At 42.2% G+C, this 22645-nt stretch overlaps 2 protein-coding genes across 5 annotated transcripts in view; one reads left to right on the top strand and one right to left on the bottom strand.

Moving 5' to 3' along the window:
- Positions 1 to 8457, bottom strand: part of LOC111953884 (collagen alpha-1(XXI) chain) — a 58101-nt gene extending 49644 nt beyond the window's left edge. The window contains exon 1 of the mRNA XM_070435695.1: positions 8344 to 8457. The gene's annotated coding sequence lies outside the window, so the exon portion shown is untranslated. The remainder of the gene's footprint in view (positions 1 to 8343) is intronic.
- Positions 8458 to 13005: 4548 nt separating this feature from the next.
- Positions 13006 to 22645, top strand: part of LOC111953258 (zinc finger CCHC domain-containing protein 2) — a 69382-nt gene continuing 59742 nt past the window's right edge. For all 4 annotated transcript variants that reach the window (XM_023972412.2, XM_023972415.2, XM_023972414.2 and 1 more), the window contains exon 1: positions 13006 to 13934. In XM_023972412.2, the coding sequence (XP_023828180.1) occupies positions 13173 to 13934 (762 nt within the window). In that variant the 5' untranslated portion in view covers positions 13006 to 13172. The remainder of the gene's footprint in view (positions 13935 to 22645) is intronic.

Raw genomic sequence — 22645 nt, forward strand, 5'->3', positions numbered from 1 at the left:
ACATTTTCCAACCGTAATCATATGTAAAAACCCTCGATACGCTATCAAAATACAAAACAGCATTCGCAACGTACAGTAGCCTGTGAATTTAATTGGACTGTCACTGAAATGCCTAACACCATTCCTGTTTAGAATGGGCCTGTGGTACACCCACTCATTCATATGCCTGTTCTTCCGAGAGTCTGCTGTCTCTTTTTACAAGAGAGAATGTTATGCTTCTCAGCTCTGTTTTGTTTCATGCAATGCGTGGGACACATGCGTCAGATGAGCAACCAGGCAAACTCTAAATAATGTACATAAAAAGGACATGAATAAAACAGCATGTGTCAGGAAATAGTACTTGTACGCCCATGGGCTGAAAACAAGAACCTCTCTCCCTAAAATCTGTTTTTTTCTTCCCCGACCCTTAAAAAATGTCTTGGTAGGGGAGACATTTTGCATTATGCCATAAGACGTGTGGTCTGTTTTTTTTGTGGGGGCCAGCCCACTTTCATTTAGCCTAAAAACATTGCCCCACCGACCACAGGCCTCAGCCAAAGAAAATAACAATGTAGGCAGAACGCTAGAGAACACAACACGAAAATAAACATGGCATGCTGCAGTGTGTTGGCAGGCAGTTTGAAGACAGGGGCGGGACGGCGCACAGACACACGCCTCTCTGTGCGGCGGATGTCAGTCGTGGCCAGACTGCTTCCTCCCTCCACTTCAAATCCTTCTCCACTACGATGTCATTTGAATGTCAATAGACATTCTCTTCTTTTTTAAGTCTGATCAAACAAGCATTGAGTTGTTCTGCTTCAAGTCATGGTATTGAGCCATGTATTTCAGCAAATAGCCTTGAGACCAAGTGAATAACATGTTTGTTAACATGGGGTGTCTGAGTCACAGGGATATGTAACTCTCAGGCTGTCGAGACGGTAAGTTCTTTTGAGGTAAAGGAGTGGCCTGAGTTCAAGTATCAGACACAGGGGTAAAGAGAAAGAAAAGAGACAAATGTGTCCAATGCTGGCCTCCATTCACTACTTCTCCAAGCGGTCTTGTAAAATGGTAGTACAGGTAGTAAAATGTTACAGCCTGGCTGTAACTGCAGGTCCTAGGAGAGGGCACTCAGGACATTCCCAGGGACATGGGAAGTCAATTCCCTCGTAAATCATCTGTGTGCAGCGTTTCCCTCCATCTCACTACAGTGATGGTTCCACTAAACCTGCAAATCATCCATCAGTGGTAAACAAAGCACCAGAACTGTAAATCAGGCATAAAAACAAAAATATATATATATACACATTGTGGCTTGTTTGGAATGAATCACTGAGAAGCGACGTTACATCCATCACCAAGAACATTTAATAATCTCCCTGGCTTTATGTCCTACACAGCAAATTTGCGGCTGTTAAAATCTCGGTGTTGAGGTAAAAAAATGTTGTGAGTGTTATGTCTACCTGAGTGTTGATTATAGTGGTGTTAACACCAGTGGGATTTAAATTGACCCCACCTGCAGTGAAAAAAATGAAGTGTTTCACAGTGGAATCGACACCGCATGGTGTTGTTGTTACTCAACTGAGTTGAGTTAATTTACGTTAATCCTCCTGGAGTGAAAAAGACGTGGGAGGGGCCTCTATCATATTTCCCAGCATGCTTTGTTGTAGGTTTATTTTTAGAACAGTTTGTTTTAATATACAGTACCAGTCAAAAGTTTGGACACACCAACTCATTCAAGGGTTTTTCTTTATTTTAACTATTTTCTACATTGTAGAATAATAGTGAAGACATCAAAACTATGAAATAACACATATAGAATCATGTACAGTGAGGGAAAAAAGTATTTGATCCCCTGCTGATTTTGTACGTTTGCCCACCGACAAAGAAATTATCAGTCTATAATTTTAATGGTAGGTTTATTTGAACAGTGAGAGACAGAATAACAACAAAAATATCCAGAAAAATGCATGTCAAAAATGTTATAAATTGATTTGCATTTTAATGAGGGAAATAAGTATTTGACCCCCTCTCAATCAAAAAGATTTCTGGCTCCCAGGTGTCTTTCATACAGGTAACGAACGGAGATTAGGAGCACACTCTTAAAGGGAGTGCTCCTAATCTCAGTTTCTTACCTGTATAAAAGATACCTGTCCACAGAAGCAATCAATCAATCAGATTCCAAACTCTCCACCATGGCCAAGACCAAAGAGCTCTCCAAGGATGTCAGGGACAAGATTGTAGACCTACACAAGGCTGGAATGGGCTACAAGACCATCGCCAAGCAGCTTGGTGAGAAGGTGACAAGAGTTTCTGTGATTATTCGCAAATGGAAGAAACACAAAAGAACTGTCAATCTCCCTCAGCCTGGGGCTCCATGCAAGATCTCACCTCGTGGAGTTGCAATGATCATGAGAATGGTGAGGAATCAGCCCAGAACTACACAGGAGGATCTTGTCAATGATCTCAAGGCAGCTGGGACCATAGTCATCAAGAAAACAATTGGTAACACACTATGCCGTGAAGGACTGAAATCCTGCAGCGCCCGCAAGGTCCCCCTGCTTAAGAAAGCACATATACATGCCCGTCTGAAGTTTGCCAATGAACATCTGAATGATTCAGAGGACAACTGGGTGAACGTGTTGTGGTCAGATGAGACCAAAATGGAGTTCTTTGGCATCAACCCAACTTGCCGTGTTTGGAGGAGGAGGAATGCTGCCTATGACCCCAAGAAACCATCCCCACCGTCAAACATGGAGGTGGAAACATTATGCTTTGGGGGTGTTTTTCTGCTAAAGGGACAGGACAACTTCACCGCATCAAAGGGACGATGGACGGGGCCATGTACCGTCAAATCTTGGGTGAAAACCTCCTTCCCTCAGCCAGGGTATTGAAAATGGGTCGTGGATGGGTATTCCAGCATGACAATGACCCAAAACACACGACCAAGGCAACAAAGGAGTGGCTCAAGAAGAAGCACATTAAGGTCCTGGAGTGGCCTAGCCAGTCTCCAGACCTTAATCCCATAGAAAATCTGTGGAGGGAGCTGAAGGTTCGAGTTGCCAAACGTCAGCCTCGAAACCTTAATGACTTGAAGAAGATCTGCAAAGAGGAGTGGGACAAAATCCCTCCTGAGATGTGTGCAAACCTGGTGGCCAACTACAAGAAACGTCTGACCTCTGTGATTGCCAACAAGGGTATGCCACCAAGTAGTAAGTCATGTTTTGCAGAGGGGTCAAATACTTATTTCCCTCATTAAAATGCAAATCAATTCATAACATTTTTGACATGCGTTTTTCTGGATTTTTTTGTTGATATTCTGTCTCTCACTGTTCAAATAAACCTACCATTAAAATTATAGACTGATCATTTCTTTGTCYGTGGGCAAACGTACAAAATCAGCAGGGGATCAAATACTTTTTTCCCTCACTGTAGTAACCAAACAAGTTTTCAACAAATCAAAACATAGTTTATATTTTAGATTCTTCAAAGTAGCCACCCTTTGCCTTGATGACAGCTTTGCAATGCAATCTAATACAATATATAAGTGGTTGGAATTATTGCTCCCGTTATTGAGATGGTTGTTCCAATTTAGATGGTTTAGGTAGTCTTTTATGACAAGTTCATCACCATAGCACTCATTCTGAATTTAAATTGTGGGTGATAAAAGTTATAATTATTATAATGTGGCGGCAGTTAGCCTGGCAGGTAGGAGCGCTAATTACTGGCCCAATGTTCCTACCCGCCAGGCTAACTGCTGCCGCATTATAATAATTATAACCAAAAGGTTGCTGGATCAAAACCCTGAGCTAACAAGGTAAAAATCTGTCATTCTGCCCCTGAGCAAGGCAATTAACCCGCTGTTCCCCAGGCGCCAATGATGTCGATTAAGGCACCTCTCTGATTCAGAGGGGTTGGGTTAAATACGGAAGACACATTTCAGTTGAATGCATGACTAGGTATCCCCCTTCCCCTTCCCTAATTGTTGAAAATCCTCCCTTGGCTGGATTCCAATAGGAATACCAGCATATTGTGACCTGAGGGGGGCATAACTAAAGGCCTTATGAAATGTATAATGTAAGGTCATGAAGGGTTTACTTTATATTCAAATACATTCACTTAGGCTGTCACTTGTCGAAGGCTTCAGGACTGAAGATTAATGAATGCAACAACCATGTCTCTGTAACTAATAAACACAGTCATGGGTGGGTAACTCGAAATGCACCCTGGGAAAAAAACAAGCATAATAATACATGTGTTATTCCCTAAAACTGAGAAAGTGTAACAGCATCAGCTCTAATAAAGTGTTAATTTAAATCAGAATTTGTTACACCCACGGTGTTAGGGACCCAACACTCTGGGGATGTCAGTTTATCAGCACTTTGTGTTAGTTTAAGTGTTAGTTTAACACTATTTGAGATGGTCACCTATAATTTCAAAGAAAGTGTTACATTTAACACTGTGGGTGGTAAAATTCTGATCGCAAATTTGCTCTGTAGATGTGTCTCCTGTCTTGACCCAATATCTTCTAACTGACATCCTAATCTTTGCACTTGATTATAAAACTTTCCACATTAGTCCTGTTTTGCAAGGACAATGAACATCGCTAGGGATTATGCACACTCGCTGTTGATCAATCCTCACTTCACTGGCACCTCTCTCTCTCCACAGCCACATGTGTCTGTTTGCTTGCATTGCATGATGTAATACGCTCCAAATAACCATCCGGTTTCAATGGTGGGAGCAGCTGATATGTTTCTCCATTGAGTGTGAGGGTGTTGGGTATTTGGCTGGCTAAATAGTGGGGAACCCTGAGATTTCCATCCAGATGTGTAACGGTTGTGGTATAATGGTGCTTTTCAACCGAAGGCCATCTGTGTGTTTTCCTATGTACCAAATCCACACGTTCCCTACCATAGCTTGTGGAAATTCCTCATCACACATGAAAATGAAAAAATCTGTCCATCGACTGAGGTTTCCTGTTTTCTCTGAGCTTACACATTTTGTGCCAAAAGCGATCAGTGAGAGCGAGCTTGACAGGTCAATGGTAAAAGCGTTAACATCTCAGCATTCGTCTGTTGTGAAGAAAGATGCACTTTGTTCAGGCTCCGTAACATTGGTTGAATGTGGCAAGAGGGCCTCAAGATGGTCACAGTTATGGATTGGCCTCCATTATGGTTTAAGAAATAATGTTTTGTTTGAGTGATGCTGTAACCAGTCAAACTCAATAGCTCTTCTTGTCTTCTTCCCTTCATTTACACTGATGTGAAAGAACTGAACTGGTGTAACGGTCCTGACCTGTTTTATGTTGTTTTTGTATGTGTTTAGGTCAGGGCATGTGTTTTGGGTGGGCAGTCTATGTTATCTGTTTCTGTGTTGGTTTTTGGGTTGCCTGGTATGGCTCTTAATTAGAGGCAGGTGTTTGGCGTTCCTCTAATTAAGAGTCATATTTAGGTAGGCGTTGTCACAGTGTTCGTTGTGGGTGATTGTCTTCCGTGTCTGTGTAATTGTTTGCACCATACGGGACTGTGTACGGTTTGTTCGGTTTGTTTAGTCTAATGTCCTATTCGTGCMTTCTTCTTGTTTTATGTGAGTACGTCGTATAGGTTTGTCTACACCGTTTGTTATTTTTGTTAGTTTATTCAAGTTCGTGTTTTCTTTAATAAATTATGTGTTCAAACTCCGCTGCGCCTTGGTTCCCTCAATACTCCTCCTTTTCGATTGAAGAGGAGGAGGACCGCCGTTACAACTGGTCAAATTGCATTCCTTGTAGGCACCCATAATATGGAGAGGAAATGAGGAGAAGAAGCTGAGATACTCACATTGAGATGCTCACCATTCAATGAGAACTATCTGGAACATTTCCTATGAATGCCTTTTTCATAATACATTAAAAGTGTGTTTATAATGCCTTATGAGCTATGCATAAAAAACGTCCCTCTGAGACAGGCCGAAGCATTAGAGCAGACTCTTTTTCTTTCCTTGCTGCGTCCATCCAGGCGGGCACAACAACATCAGCAGCTATAAATTCCCCATGGGCCTCTCCTAGTGAAACACATCAGTCATTACACAGATGATTTACACACGCATGGCATAGCGGCAAGCCTTGAACCTGAATTGCTTGGAGCCTCACGGAACATTTGGGAATCACTGGTGCGGTCAGTGCAACCACTCCCATTACAATCAATTACATCATCTTATTAACACTTACAGTATGTCTATATTCAGCGTTCTCCTTTCACTCATCTCAATGTGGATGAATAAACATGAAGGTAGCTAAACCGCACTGGGGCACCATTGTGAATACAAAAATGCTAATTGATTCTATCAAGGATGTAATGAACTACATTAATGATGAGAGAGAGAGAGAGAACAAAGAGATCTCTGGGAATTGATGCAGCAAAACCCATTGTCAATTGAACAGGGGCGTTCTAGGGGAGAGCTGGCTTTTAGTCCTACTAAAATGATTGCAGATTGCTGCAATTCCTCAGGGACTTGGCACAGTACAATGGGCTACATGGAGGACCTACATTAAAAATACTGATAAACCGAGATTGCCGTGTTTATAATTCAAACCGATTTTCCCCATGACTTCATACATATTCTTGTGAGGCACTGTTCATTGTTGTTGAGTGAATTCACTAGGAATGACTATACACTTTATGAAGGGGTTCCTTGACTGGCGCAGTGGTCTAAGGCACTGCATCACAGTGCTAGAGGTGTCACTATAGACCAGGGTTCGATCCCGGGCTGTATCACAAACGGCCGTGATCGGGAATCCCATTTGGCGGCGCACAATTGGCCCATCATCGTCCGGGTTAGGGGAGGGTTTGGCCGGGGTAGGATGTCATTGTAAATAAGAATTTGTTCTTAACTGACTTGCCTGGTTAAATAAATCAAGTAGGTTGTTGTCAGCTTTTGAAGAATATATCCATCAGTCCATGTTCATTTGGTCCCTGAAATATCATGCAGGGATATCTTGCATTTTAGGTCCTATATTTGACCATCTGTATCCACTCGACTCCTAACGTCATATTTAGTCCCTACACTGCCAGAAAATGTGGCTTCTTCAGTTTACAGAACAGCCTTCTTCAGATTTCGGATATGTAATAATTTCAGCTGCAAGACACATTGGCCATGGTTGGAGGAAGGCATACTACTGTATATTTTCCTTACCAATGTGTAATGTGCTTCTTATCAAAACCAGTGTTTGGATGCAAGGCCACACAGGCATAATCAGATATATGGCATTTATATTTGTAGCATGTCTGCCCTTTTCTGCTCAGCGACAGTTGAATTCGTAACATTTATTTTCTGCCTCACCAACAGTTGCAGCATACAGATTCTGGGGGTACAAGATATGCTTATTCTAAAAGGCCCACTTTAAGGACAACATAATATCCTTACCATGAGGATAATCTTGGTTAACCCAGAAGTTAAATCTCACAGAATTTGGTCAGCTACAGAATCTGTCCACGAGAGATTACCATGAAGGCCAAAGTACTGTACGTGATAAGCAATAAACCAACACACCATAAAATGTGACTTTTATGTTCTTTAACTGTCTCAGGTGTCTCCCCTTTGCCCCGATATCAGGTCAGTTCATCATTGCCATTGCCGCTGGGCAAGCATATGTTACCCTTTCAGTGCGGAGCCACCAATCTCCTTGAGGCAAGCCATGATGTAATATTGAGTAGCAAGCAAGTCAGTATCAGGCTAACTAAAAGTCAAGAATAGGCTGTGGTTACAGTACATAGCCTATAATTTCCTGCACCCAACAGGGGATTACATACTTTATGGTTTCCCCGTTAAATGTAGCCTATGCACTGACAATACTTGCTCCAGAATAGGAACAATGTAAAGAAAAATAGCTCCAGTAATCAGCTACTCAGATAGTCTACTACAACAGTAGCCTACCATTGCAATTCAACCCGTCACCTGAATCAGATGTAGGCCGCATGAACCTTGCATCAGAAAAGACATTAAACAAAATGAAAACGTGCCTGTGGGATATCAGGCTACATTCCCATCACCACATTCCTCAAAAGCATGTAGCCTATCTTTACATCAGTTAGAATGTCTGAAAACGCAAATAGAGATCTGTAAAATGGGTTCGGAAGAATCTGCAATCTGATTGGCTGAAATGGGGTTCCAAGCCATTGACAATTCACTGTTATCTGCACTGTCTATGGAAGTAGTGTTAAGCTTCAAAATATCAATACTCCAATTCAATTACAAATAATAATCAATCAAGACAATAGTTCATTACTTTATTAGTAATTAACTATAATGTTAAGTAATCAAAGTCGTTTTGGGAATAGCCATTAATAATTTCAGTAGGAAAAAGATCCGAAAAGAAAAGCTTACCTTTTCAATTCCAAGAGACCAGTACAGTAAAAACTGTCCCTCTCCAGAGACAAACTTAGGACAAAATGATTTATAGTAGAAATAGAAATTCTCCGTATCGTCACTAGAGGGAGACTTCGCCATTGGTCCACAAGTGAAAGTGTCGCATTCGCAGGTCTTTATACCCGTGGAGCCTGTGACGTCTCATGGAACGCTCCACATGTTGCTGCTGTAACTCCCGAGTCCAGACTTTGTGAAATGAGTGGGATAACCTTTAAATTCATTCATTAGACAGACACACAGACAGAGAGACTGACACACACACACACACACACACACACAGATCTTCATTGATGATTTGTTGGTTGAAAGATACACTCACACTTATAACCTCACTTTATGACATGTTTGATTGAAAATGTCTGTGTTGGCTACTATATTCAGTAGTAGCCTATTTTAACTTGTCTAACTGTAGATAGTTTTTTGTTGTTACATAAATGGTTGGATACAGAACAAGCACACATTTACCTTTACTACCCCAATGTGTATGGAAAATGTAACAGTAGTTAAAATATTTGTCCCCTGCACAGTTTCAACCAAAATGTATCTCAAAAACGCTCATTAGTGACTGAAAACCTTCATGAGAGAAAGTGGCATCAGGTTGACCCTTAAAATCTACCAACTACACTGTGCATGAAAAACCTTTTTAGAGTTCTAATGTAGGTTACGCTTTACCCAATAGATACCCATTGCAGTGTCTGAAGCAGACCAAATCCATAGATCCAGAGCCATGCTGTTGAAATACCATAGACTCCACCCTACATTCAGCCCCCTAAATGAACTATTTTCGTTCAAAACAACGACAAGAAATGTTTAACCCTTCAGACTCAGACTATGTGGAAGGTGATGAAGACAAAATGATCTATGTCAGAGGTCACTGGATGAGTTTGGCATTTGTCAGTGGCTGGGAGGTGTCGTAGTAATTGTAGTGTATTTGAGAGTTCAAATATGTATTTAAATGTTTCTAGTGGCTGGAGAATGTTCCATATGCATAAATTCTGTGTCTTCTAATGGCGTCATTTTTGAGTTTCTGAAAACAACATCTCAAGCATTTCGGCCACCCAAACGTTTTCTTTTCATTTGATTAAGTTAAATGTTATGCTGCACATATCTTTGGCGATTTGGGTTTTGTTGGTTGTCTAACCTCTTTAAATGTCAGTTGAAAGGGCATACTTAACCAGCTCATTTTATCAATAAACAAACCAAAGTAAATGTCACTGGATCCATTATCAGTGAGAATATATTAGTACAATTGAAAAAACTGTAAATGTTGCTGTATCGTATGCAAAGGATTTCAAATACCAGCTTTTATTTTTTCTATAGTGTTCATATAAAGTGGAAGAGCTACATTAATTTTACTTCATTACAGTAATAGCCTAAATACATGACATAGCTGCATAATGCTTATACATCGCACATTTCAGCAATTTAACCTTTATGACTACCAAAAGGGATGGATGATGAACCCTGATCAAATGTTGCCCCCTGTTGCTTGCCTTCGATTACTGCTCAACATAATGCAATTATGTTTTGAACAACACCAGCTACAAAAGCTATGTGGATGGTCAAAATGTCATGTCAAAATACCATTACATTCTTTTTATTTTTATTATGTATTTTTATTTAACTAGGCAAGTCAGTTAAGAACAAATTATTATTTACAATGACGGCCAAACCTGGACGACGCTGGGCCAATTGTGCACCGCCCTATGGGACTCCCAATCACAGCCGGATGTGATACAGCCTGGATTCGAACCAGGCTGAAACGCAACATGTGAAGTGTTGGTCCCATGTGACGCCTCTTGCACTGAGATGCAGTGCCTTAGACCGCTGCGCCACTCAGGAGCCCTGTTGAAGTATACAGGGATTATCAAGGATATATGATTAATCTGACATACAGTCGTGGCCAAAAGTTTTGAGAATGACACAAATATTAATTTCCACAAAGTTTGCTGCTTCAGTGTCTTAGATATTTTTGTCAGATGTTACTATGGAATACTGAAGTACAATTATAAGCACTTCATAAGTGTCAAAGGCTTTCATTGACAATTACATGAAGTTGATGCAAAGAGTCAATATTTGCAGTGTTGACCCTTCTTTTTCAAGACCTCTGCAATCCACCCTGGCATGCTGTCAATTAACTTCTGGGCCACATCCTGACTGATGTCAGCAGCTGAATCAACTTTAGGAGACGGTCCTGGCGCTTGTTGGACTTTCTTGGGCGCCCTGAAGCCTTCTTCACAACAATTGAACCGCTCTCCTCGAAGTTCTTGATGATCCGATAAATGGTTGACTTAGGTGCAATCTTACTGGCAGCAATATCCTTGCTTGTGAAGCCCTTTTTGTGCAAAGCAATGATGACGGCACATGTTTCCTTGCAGGTAACCATGATTGACAGAGGAAGAACAATGATTCCAAACACCACCCTCCTTTTGAAGCTTCCAGTCTGTTATTCGAACTCAATCAGCATGACAGAGTGATCTCCAGCCTTGTCCTCGTCAACACTGACACCTGTGTTAACGAGAGAATCACTGACATGATGTCAGTTGGTCCTTTTGTGGCAGGGCTGAAATGCAGTGGAAATGTTTTTGGGGGATTCAGTTCATTTGCATGGCAAAGAGGGACTTTGCAATTAATTGCAATTAATCTGATCACTCTTCATAACATTCTGGAGTATATGTAAATTGCCATCATACAAACTGAGGCAGCAGACTTTGTGAAAATTAATATTTGTGTCATTCTCAAAACTTTTGGCCACGACTGTATACTGAACAAAAATATAAACACAACACATAAAGTGTTGGTCCCATGTTTCATGAGCTGAAATAAAAGATCCCAGAAATGTTCCATACACACGAAAAGCTTGTTTCTCTCAAATTCTGTGCACAAATTTGTTTTCATACCTGTTAGTGAAATGTATATTTTGTCAAGATAATCCATCCACCTGACAGGTGTGGCATATCAAGAATCTGATTAAACAGCATGATCATTACACAGGTGCCACTTGTGCTGGGGACAATAAAAGGCCACTCTAAAATGTGCAGTTTTGTCACACAACACAATGCCACAATTGTCTCAAGTTTTGAGGGAGCATGCAATTGACATGCTGACTGCAGGAATGTCCAGCAGGTGTAGAGAACTTAAGAAAAAATACTTTAAAGTACTACTTAAGTAGTTTTTTTTAGGGTAACTGTACTTTACTATTTACTTTTGACAATAACTTTTACTCCACTACATTCCCAAAGAAAATAATGTACTCCCCCCCCCCCCCTGACATAGAAAAGCAGTCGTTACATTTTTTATTCTTAACAGGACAGGAACATTTTCAAATTCATGCACTTATCAAGAGAACATCCCTACCTACTGCCTCTGATTTGGCGGACTCACTAAACACAAATGCTTCATTTGTAAATTATGTCTGAGTGTTGGAGTGTGCCCCTGACTATCCGTAAATTAAAAAACAAGAAAAATTGTGCCGTCTGGTTTGCCATACATAAGGACTTTTTATACTTAAGTATATTTTTGAAATTACATTTACTTTTGATACTTAAGTATATTTATATTCAAATAATTGTATGACTTTCACTTTTACTTGAGTCATTTTCTGTTAAGGTATCTTTACTTTTACTCAAGTATGACAATTGGGTACCTTTTCTACCACTGGCTATGCCCCTGCCCAGTCATGTGAAATCCAAAGATTAGGGCCTAATGAATTTCTTTAAATTGACTGATTTCTGTGACTCAGTAAAACTCAGTAAAATCATTGAAATTGTTACATTTGTCTTTGTTCAGTATATTTCACATACAGTGGTCTACTGTAAACCAGTGTTGTTGTTTTTTTATCCTGGTCCTGGGAACCCAAATGGGTGCACATTATTGTTTTTACATTAGCACTACACCCAATAATCAAGGCTTGATGATGAGATGATCACTTGAATCAGCTGTGTAGGGCTAGGGCAAAAAAAATAAAAAATGCACCCCTTTGGGACCCCAAGGCCAGGATTAAGACACTGCTGGTAACGATTGAACATAGTTCAGGGCTTGGTGGTATGCAATGTGCACTACTTATGCAATGTTATTTTTGAGCCACTCAGGGTCAGTGTTGTCTAGAGGAAGGCTTATCTCGGGATTGGCCCATAGGAGTAACACACTGTAATGTAAAGTGGTACCAACACATGCTTTCCATGCTTAAATAGCTAAATCAGGAGAAAATAATATATTTTAATACACCTATATAATATTTACCTTCGCTTTAGGCCCAAGCATTTGAGTGGATACATGAAACTATAGTGTGTACTGTAATAAATTGGGATATTGATAAAACATTTTTAGACTACCTTTGTAGTTTCGTAAACACATTACTCATGATGATGAGTTGCACATATTAGAAGCCTATCAAATAATATAGGCCTGCCATTTAATAAGATTCTACAGATTCAAAATGACATATCTAAAATGTAACTTTCTCTACAAAATTGAGTTCTACCCTAGATTGTAGATTAATAAACTACAACGATAAACTCTAGTTATGACACTTGTTTAACAACCATTTTTTAGGACCCAGAACGCTTCTATGGAAAGGGGGAGGGGTTTGTGAATGATTGACATGTCACCAGAGTGCCGTCTACAGTGGAGAAAACTACAGCTTGTCGCCGAGTCACTGTGATTATTACAAAACACAGAAAATGTTATTTGCTTCCGTTGATTCTGCTTTAAAAAACGTTTAGACGATCAAAGGATGAATATTTACAGGTAATTTACGCCTTGAAGCCTTTCTAGTCGAGCTGATAATGCTTAAAATGAAGCTGCCCATGAGAACGGCGGAGGCAGGAGGAGACGATACGGCCGAGGAACAGCCCGATCTCCATATTCCAAGATCGGTCTCCGACAAGCCCGAAGGTTCCTCCAGACACCCAGGATATCCATCTCAATTGGATAAAGAGACCGTTTTCGAGTGGTTTGGTTTGCATTTAAATCCTGCCAAGCGGATCGAGTTTATGTGCGGACTGCTGCATATGTGCCAGCCACTTGAGCTCCGGTTTCTGGGCTCCTGTCTGGAAGACCTGGCTCGGAAAGATAACCACGTTCTACGGGATGTCGAGATAAGGGCCAACAATCCGAATGATTTGGCCATTTTATCAGATGTCATCGACCCTGTCGTGCGCTCCAAACTGCTGGTCTGCTTGTCTCTTCTGGGATCTGACAGCAGGGAGTGTGCGGGAATACTATTTCGGATATTGAGCCATGTGGATTCCTCCTTGTTATACAAAAACTATGGCTATTCTGTTTCGCCCTTCAAGGACTCTCAACATCACCCGTTCCATTCTCCGTGTGTGGACGGGAAAGCGTTCGGGAGAACAGAACAGAATTGCGGGCTTCCAATGGAGGCAGTGATCGGACCCTTGGAACAGTTGGCGCTGCTTTTTACTATGGCCTCCTTGCATCCAGCGTTCCCGTTTCATCAAAGAGAAAAAGTTATAGAACAGCTGGACAAAATTCAACTTGCTATAGAGGACGAGAGACAGCAGAATCAGCGCAGAATAAACGCCCAGGTAACATTGATTAGCAGTTAGATTGACAAATTTAGTGTGTTAGATAACGTTAACTGGGGTTGTCACTAGTTACCACACAGCCACAAAGGCTATCATAAAAATTCATTAAAACAAAATTAGCTTTTTGGTCTCAATTTAAGGTAAGTCGTGTGGTAAGGTTAGGTTTAATTGATTTTAAAAAGATACATTTTAGAAATAGGCGGGGTTTAGCCATACTTATGACTAGTTGTAGTAACTAGTGACGACCGTTAGCTGGTTGCAAAATGAGTGGTTAATTAACTTCATCTCTAAAGAGTTTGGGCCCACCTGGGTACACGTTTTTGTTTGCCTTAGCACAGATTCAAATAATCAAAGCACGATTATGAGTAGGATATTTGAATCAGCTGTGTACTAGTAGTTCTACTCCAAAAACCAAAATGTGCACTTGGGAGAGGGGGCATGGCCGAGTTTGGGAAACCCCTGAGCCAGATCACGTGATATCTACGGTTCTGACTAGGAGTACAGCTTCGACCGGTTCGTATCTTAAACATTCTACATAGGCTTCAATTTCCCCGTCAACTTTATTTAATGGCAAGAAGGCAGGAAAAATATGCATACTTTCCTCATGAAATTGGGAGAATATGCGTACTTTCCTTATGAAACACAATTTTCCACAACCATTCTAGAGTGGCTAACTGGTAATTCCAGGTTGAATCTCAGACCAGGGGTTCCGTTTATTTTATGTCTGCTGCGTTAAAGGCTCTGCATGGTCAATCTGGCACCTGCAGTGGCAGTACAGTATTTACTGCTATACGGCCTCTGTAGAAGTCGGGGCGTTCATACTTACTTGCGCTTCTCAGAGCTGTTGTCAAGGAAGTTGTCAAGGAAGTGAGTTTGTGTTTATACAGGACCTCCCGCCCCCACCTACCCTCAACCAATCATGTCAATGCGCAGCTATTGGCATCAGCTAATGGGTGTCCTAATAAATCAAATCTATTGGGAGCCCTCTGCATTGTTACAAAATTTTGGAGGTGCACAGCAATCTGGTACGGACCTCGATTTGGCCTCCACAAGCTTCTGGATGCTTCTTCACACTCTCCATACAGAGCCTCCAGACAGCATTGACAGATCAAGCATTAATCAGCTATTAGGTTGTAGCAGTCTGTTTTTTTCACCCCAAAAAGCCCATTTGTGACCCACCATCTCTTTTTAGTCTTCTGTTCCAAATTTTGAAATGGTGTTTTTTACATTGGATAAAAGTACAGACTCAGAGCTCCAAATGGCATATCTTACATTGTAGTTGGAGGAAATATGGGGATGTAATGCTGCTTTAAAATGCGATAAACATATAATGTTTAGGAAAAAAGACATGAACATTTTTACTTTGATTGTCACACTTGCTCTACATTAATACTTGGGAAACATATTTAGAAAAGGAATACTTATACCAAATTGCCAAAATGGGTTCTCTGAACATTATCCCACCAAGTTACTCCATTAGGCAAACCATTTACAGTATCAAATTGCCTATTGTTGTATAATAAAGGTAACCTTTCACATTGAACAGCTACAGTGCTGTTCTTTGTTTACGCCCATTTAGCATCTCAATCTCTAAAGCCGTAGATCCACCCATCTCTTAAATAATTCACATTGGAACACATGCAAATGTGGCCATGTGCTAAAGCAGTGAGGTAATGGTTAATATTTCAACAATAAAATACTTTATTCACTTCAAGTGCTAAAGGTAGTAGCTTACAATTAGGAAACGTAAAACACAAAGGCTTAGGTAAAAACAATATCTAGACCTATATCATAAAATCCTTTTGAGGGACTTTGATTTAGGTCATGTTATGATATCTTTGGAGCAATAATGGCCTTTTCATAGGCTTTCATAGGCCTGATCTTCTCAATTTAGCAGTTGTCCCTTTAACGTAACATGGGGTTTGGTTAGCGTGCTAATCGATTCACATTCACACCACAGTGGCTGTTTTCAGTAGCTAGCTAGTTAAACATGACAAACTGGCAAACATGAAAACGATTATCGTCATGCATGCCATAGCACATCAGCAATCAATATTAACATCAGAATACAACTGTCCAGCTCAGCTAGCTGGCTTAACATTGCTTCGTCCCGCAACGAGCCATCCTGCAAACAATGGCAACGAAGCAAGCTATAGTGGTACCTGTATGAAACTTTCCAGCTAGCTAGCTATATAGCTATTAATGAAAACAACTTTTTGATACAGTTGAGACTAGAGGTCGACCGATTATGATTTTTCAACGCCGATACCGATTATTGGAGGACCAGGAAAAAAGCCGATACCGATTAATTGGCCGATTAAAAAAAGTATTTGTAATAATGACAATTACAACAATACTGAATGAACACTTATTTTAACTTAATACATCAATAAAATCAATTTAGCCTCAAATAAATAATGCAACATGTTCAATTTGGTTTAAATAATGCAAAAACAAAGTGTTGGAGAAGAAAGTAAAAGTGCAATATGTGCCATGTAAAAAAGCTAACGTTTAAGTTCCTTGCTCAGAACATGAGAACATATGAAAGCTGGTGGTTCCTTTTAACATGAGTCTTCAATATTCCCAGGTAAGAAGTTTTAGATTGTAGTTGTTATAGGAATTATAGGACTATTTCTCTCTATACGATTTGTATTTCATGTACCTTTGACTATTGGATGTTCTTATAGGCACTTTAGTATTGACAGTGTAACAGTATAGCTTCCATCCCTCTCCTCACCCCTACCTGGACTCAAACCAGGAACACATCGACAACAGCCAACCTCGAAGCAGCGTTACCCATGCAGAGCAAGGGGAACAACTACTCCAAGTCTCAGAGCGAGTGACGTTTGAAATGCTATTAGCGCGCACCCCGCTAACAAGCTAGCCATTTCACATCGGTTACACCAGCCTAATCTCGGGAGTTGATAGGCTTGAAGTCATAAACAGCTCAATGCTTGAAGCACAGCGAAGAGCTGCTGGCAAAACGCACGAAAGTGCTGTTTGAATGAATGCTTACGAGCCTGCTGGTGCCTACCACCACTCAGTCAGACTGCTCTATCAAATCATAGACTTAATTATAGCATAACACACAGAAATACGAGCCTTAGGTCATTAATATGGTCGAATCCGGAAACTATCATCTCGAAAACAAGACGTTTATTCTTTCAGTGAAATATGGAACCGATCCGTATTTTATCTAACGGGTGGCATCCCTAAGTCTAAATATTCCTGTTACATTGCACAACCTTCAATGTTATGTCATAATTACGTAGAATTCTGGCAAATTAGGCAGCCCAAACTGTTGCATATACACTGACTCTGCGTGCAATGAACGCAAGAGAAGTGACACAATTTCACCTGGTTAATATTGCCTGCTAACCTGGATTTCTTTTAGCTAAATATGTAGGTTTAAAAATATATACTTCTGTGTATTGATTTTAAGAAATGCATTGATGTTTATGGTTAGGTACAGTCGTGCAACGATTGTGCTTTTTTCACAAATGCGCTTTTGTTAAATCACCCCCTTGTTTGGCGAAGTTGGCTGTCTTTGTTGGGAAGAAATAGTCTTCACAGTTCACAACGAGTCATGTTAGCAGGCAATATTAACTAAATATGCAGGTTGAAAAATATATACTTGTGTATTGATTTTAAGAAAGGCATTGATGTTTATGGTTAGGTACACGTTGAAGCAACGACAGTCCTTTTTCGCGAATACGCACCGCATCGATTATATGCAACGCAGGACCCGCTAGATAAACTAGTAATATCATCAACCACATGTAGTTAACTAGTGATTATGATTGATTGATTGTTTTTTATGAGATAAGTTTAATGCTAGCTAGCAACTTACCTTGGCTTCTTACTGCATTCGCGTAACAGGCAGTCTCCTCGTGGAGTGCAATGTAATCAGGTGGTTAGAGCGTTGGACTAGGTAACTGTAAGGTTGCAAGATTGAATCCCCTAGCTGACAAGGTAAAAATCTGTCATTCTGCCCCTGAACAAGGCAGTTAGCCCACCGTTCCTAGGCCGTCATTGAAAATAAGAATGTGTTCTTAACTGACTTGCCTAGTTAAATAAAGGATAAATAAAGGTGTAAAAAAAAATTGGGGGGCCAAATCGGTGTCCAAAAATACAGATTTCCGATTGTTATGAAAACTTGAAATCGGCACTAATTAATCGGCCATTCCGATTAATCGGTCGACCTCTAGTTGAGACAGTAATGTAGCTATCTTGTTATTTGAGCTGTAGACTCTTACCGGTGTATGGATTATGATCATTCACAGCAGGCTGAAACACTTTTTTATTTTTTTATTCCTTCCCACTCCGCTTCAACCAGTCCAGACTGCTTTAGCCACAGAAGACAGAGCTGTGTCGATACCAGCAGCTGTAGTCAGGACAACACTGGTATTGAAAGCTGTAGCAACACTTTGTATGTAGTCCATGATGAAAATAATAGTAAATCCAATGGATCTTTCAGATGTCCGTGGTAGGAGAGAGCAGGATGTGCCGTTTGACATTAAAACCTTGAGTGACAGAATGGGCTCTCTGTCTCGTGATTGTCCCAGCCCCCTCATTATTTCAACCAATCATGGCTAGGCAAGATTCTGTAAATTCTCTGTGTCTAAAGAGCTTAGTGATTTCACATTTTATTAATATTTCAGATTACATACGATTTTGTTAAGGCACATAAAAGTTCACATGTTCAAGAAGGCATTTCTGCAACCATTTCTTAAAAAAAAAAAATTACGTTCAAATGCGTCTCTTGTGAAGTAGACGTGCGACATATACCCAGCTTTGTGTAACGGGTCACGTTTATGCTATCCGAACAAGTTCACAAATAAAATACATCTTTTTGATACCTCGTTTGGGGATTTCAAAGACACAAATTTGTTTGAACTCCTAGAAAGTGATCGGGGAGCTAATGGGGATAGATGCGGTAAAGAGATTAGTGTAATGCAGACCGTGGGGGGATAGAAGAAAGCTGGATTGGCGCACATTAAACAAATCTGATCTAACAAAGTGGATATTTGTCAAATCCGTCATGATTGATGTTTTGTAACAGGCCCACAATGTGGTTACTAAAATCCCATTTGGATATATTTGGCTGTTTTCTCTGCATAATATTTAGAAGTTAACACCTTTTCAGGTTTAGAAAAAGTGACTGCTAACTTCCATTCGAATAAGCTGGTAGCATAGCTAGCATACAGAAATCGGTTATGGTAGTCAGTCGCTTTTAACTGTAATGCAGTTGATTTGATGAAAGGAGCATGTATTGGGGTTGACATCCGTACAAGCATTATACTCCGATTTGTACCTTAACTTTTCTGAACCACCCATCCCGGATCCGGGATAATTGTCATCAGAAACGCTGACTAGCATAGCCTAGCCTAGCGCCACAGGTATATAATATAATTTCATGAAATCACAAGTGCAATATTGCAAAACACTGCTTAGCCTTTTGTTAATCCATCTGTCGTCTCAGATTTTGAAATTATGCTTTACAGCGAAAGCAATACAAGCGTTTGTGTAAGTTTATCGATCGCTCGACAATAGATAGATAGATAGACTTGAAGTCATAAACAGCGCAATGCTTGAAGCCCAGCGAGGAGCTGCTGGCAAACGCAGGAAAGTGCTGTTTGAATGAATGCTTATGAGCCTGCTGCTGCCTACCACCACTCATTCAGACTGCTCTATCAAATATCAAATCATAGACTTAATTATGATATAATAAACACACAGAAATACGAGCCTTAGGTCATTAATATGGTCAAATCCGGTAACTATAATTTCGAAGACAAAACGTTTATTCTTTCAGTGAAATACGGAACCGTTCCGTATTTCATCGAACGGGTAGCATCCCTTAGTCTCTAATATTGCTGTTACATTGCACAACCTTCAATGTTATGTCATAATTATGTAAAATTCTGGTAAATTAATTACGGTCTTTGTTAGTATGAAATGGTCTTCACACAGTTTGCAATGAGCCAGGTGGCCCAAACTGCTGCATATACCCTGACGCTGCTTGCATAGAACGCAAGAGAAGTGACACAATTTCACTAGTTAAAATAAATTCATGTTAGCAGGCAATATTAACGAAATATGCAGGTTTAAAAAATATATACTTGTGTATTGATTTCAAGAAAGGCATTGATATTTATGGTTAGGTACACATTGGTGCAACGACAGTGCTTTTTTTTAACATGCACAAATTAACATGCACCGCATTGATTATATGCAACGCAGGACAAGCTAGATAAACTAGTAATATCATCAACCATGTGTTGTAACGGCTGTCGTAGTCGTTCTCCTCCTCGGACGAGGAGGAGCATGGATCGGACCAAGATGCGGATTGGTAAGTATTCATTATTTAATGGAAAAACAACAAACACTACAAAATACAAAAACCAACAAACGTGACTAACCCGAAACAGTCCTGTGTGGCCCAAACGCTGACATCGGAAAAACCCCACCCAACTCAAGTGAAACCCAGGCTGCTAAGTATGATTCTCAATCAGGGACAACGATTGACAGCTGTCTCTGATTGAGAATCATACCAGGCCGAACACAAAACCCAACATAGAAAAAACACACATAGACAACCCCACCAACTCACGCCCTGACCAACTAAATAAATACAAACAAAGGAAAACAGGTCAGGAACGTGACAGAACCCCCCCTTAAGGTGCGAACTCCGGGCGCACCAGCACAAAGTCTAGGGAGGGTCTGGGTGGGCATCTGTCCACGGTGGCGGCTCTGGCGCTGGTCGTGGTCCCCACCCACCATAGTCAACCCCGCTTCCGTGGCTCCTCCCAATGTCCACCCTCATGTCAATCCCACTATACCAAAGAGCAGTAACAGACTGAGGGGTAGCACCTGACTGAGGGGCAGCACCGGACTGAGGGGCAGCACCAGACTGAGGGCGGATCCTGGCTGGCTGGCTCTGGCGGATCCTGGCTGGCTGGCTCTGGCGGTCTGGCTGGCTGGCTCTGGCGGATCCTGGCTGGGGAAGGCTCTGGCGGATCTGGCTGGCGGAAGCTTGGCGGATCCTGGCTGGCGGAAGGCTCTGGCGGATCCTGGCTGGCGGAAGGCTCTGGCGGATCCTGGCTGGCGGAAGGCTCTGGCGGATCCTGGCTGGCGGAAGGTCTGGCGGATCCTGGCTGGCGGAAAGCTCTGGCGGATCCTGGCTGGCTGGCGCTCCTGGCTGGCTGGCTCTGGCTGGTCCTGGCTGGCTGGTCTGGCTGGTCTGGCTGGCTGGCTCAGGCGCATCCTGGCTGGCTGGCTCTGGCGCATCCTGGCTGGACGGCTTGGCTGGTCCTGGCTGGACGACTCTGGCTGGTCGGCTGACGGTCTGGCTGGTCCTGGCTGGACGGCTCTGGCTGGTCCTGGCTGGACGGCTCTGAAGGCTCGGGACAGACGGGCAGCGTGGGCAGGCAGACAGTTCAGACCACGCTGGGCAGGAGGCAGTTCAGACAGCGCTGGGAAGGCAGGCAGTTCAGACTCAGGCTGCGCTGAGCAGGCAAGCAGCGCAGGCGGCATTGGGCAGACGGCCGACTCTGACCTGCTGAGGCACACAGAAGGCTGGTGCGTGGTGCGGAACTGGAGGCACTGAGCTGAAGACACGCACCACAGGGAGAGTGCGTGGAGGAGGAACAGGGCTCTGGAAATGCACTGGAAGCCTGGTGCGTGGTGTCGGCACTGATGGTACTGGGCTGGGGTGGGAAGGTGGCGCCGGATATACCGGACCGTGAAGGAGGACACGTGCTCTTGAGCACCGAGCCTCTCAACCTTACCAGGTTGAATGGTCCCGTAGCCCTGCCAGTGCGGCGAGGTGGAATAGCCCGCACTGGGCTATGCAGGCGAACCGGGGACACCACCTGTAAGGCTGGTGCCATGTACGCCGGCCGAGGAGACGTACTGGAGGCCAGATATGTTGGGCCGGCTTCATGGCACCCGGCTCGATGCCAACCTAGCCCTACCAGTGCGGCAAGGTGGAATAGCCCGCACTGGGCTAAGCACGCGTACTGGGGACACGTGCGCTTTACGCATAACACGGTGTCTGACCAGTACGACGCCCTCTCACTCCACGGTAAGCCCGGGGAGTTGGCTCAGGTATCCAACCCGGCTTCGCCACACTCCCTTTAGCCTCCCCCCAAGACATTTTTGGGTGAGCCTCTCGGGCTTCCAGCCGCTCTGCCTTGCTTTTGCCTCATAAAACTCCTCTCCGCTTTCGCTGCCTCCAGCTCCACTTTGGGGCGGCGACACTCCTCAGGCTCTGCCCAGGATCCTTTCCCGTCTAGGATCTCCTCCCATGTCCATTCCTCTTTCCCCATTGCTGTTGTTCTTGCCTTCCTTCTTCCCTCCGCTTGGTCCTGTTTTGGTGGGTGGTTCTGTAACTGCTGTCGTAGTGTCTCCTCCTCGACGAGGAGGAGCATGGATCGGACCAAGATGCGGAGGATAGTGTTCATTATTTAATGACAAAACAACAAAGCACTTCAACATAACAAACAACAAAGGTGAACAACCCGAAACAGTCCTGTGTGGCCTCAAACGCTGACACAGGAACAAACACCCACCCAACTCAAGTGAAACCCAGGCTGCCTAAGTATGATTCTCAATCAGGGACAACGATTGACAGCTGTCTCTGATTGAGAATCATACCAGGCCGAACACAAAACCCCAACATAGAAAAACACACATAGACAACCCCACCC

The sequence above is a fragment of the Salvelinus sp. IW2-2015 genome, linkage group LG27, assembly GCF_002910315.2.
Source record: "Salvelinus sp. IW2-2015 linkage group LG27, ASM291031v2, whole genome shotgun sequence".
Lineage (NCBI taxonomy): Eukaryota > Metazoa > Chordata > Actinopteri > Salmoniformes > Salmonidae > Salvelinus > Salvelinus sp. IW2-2015.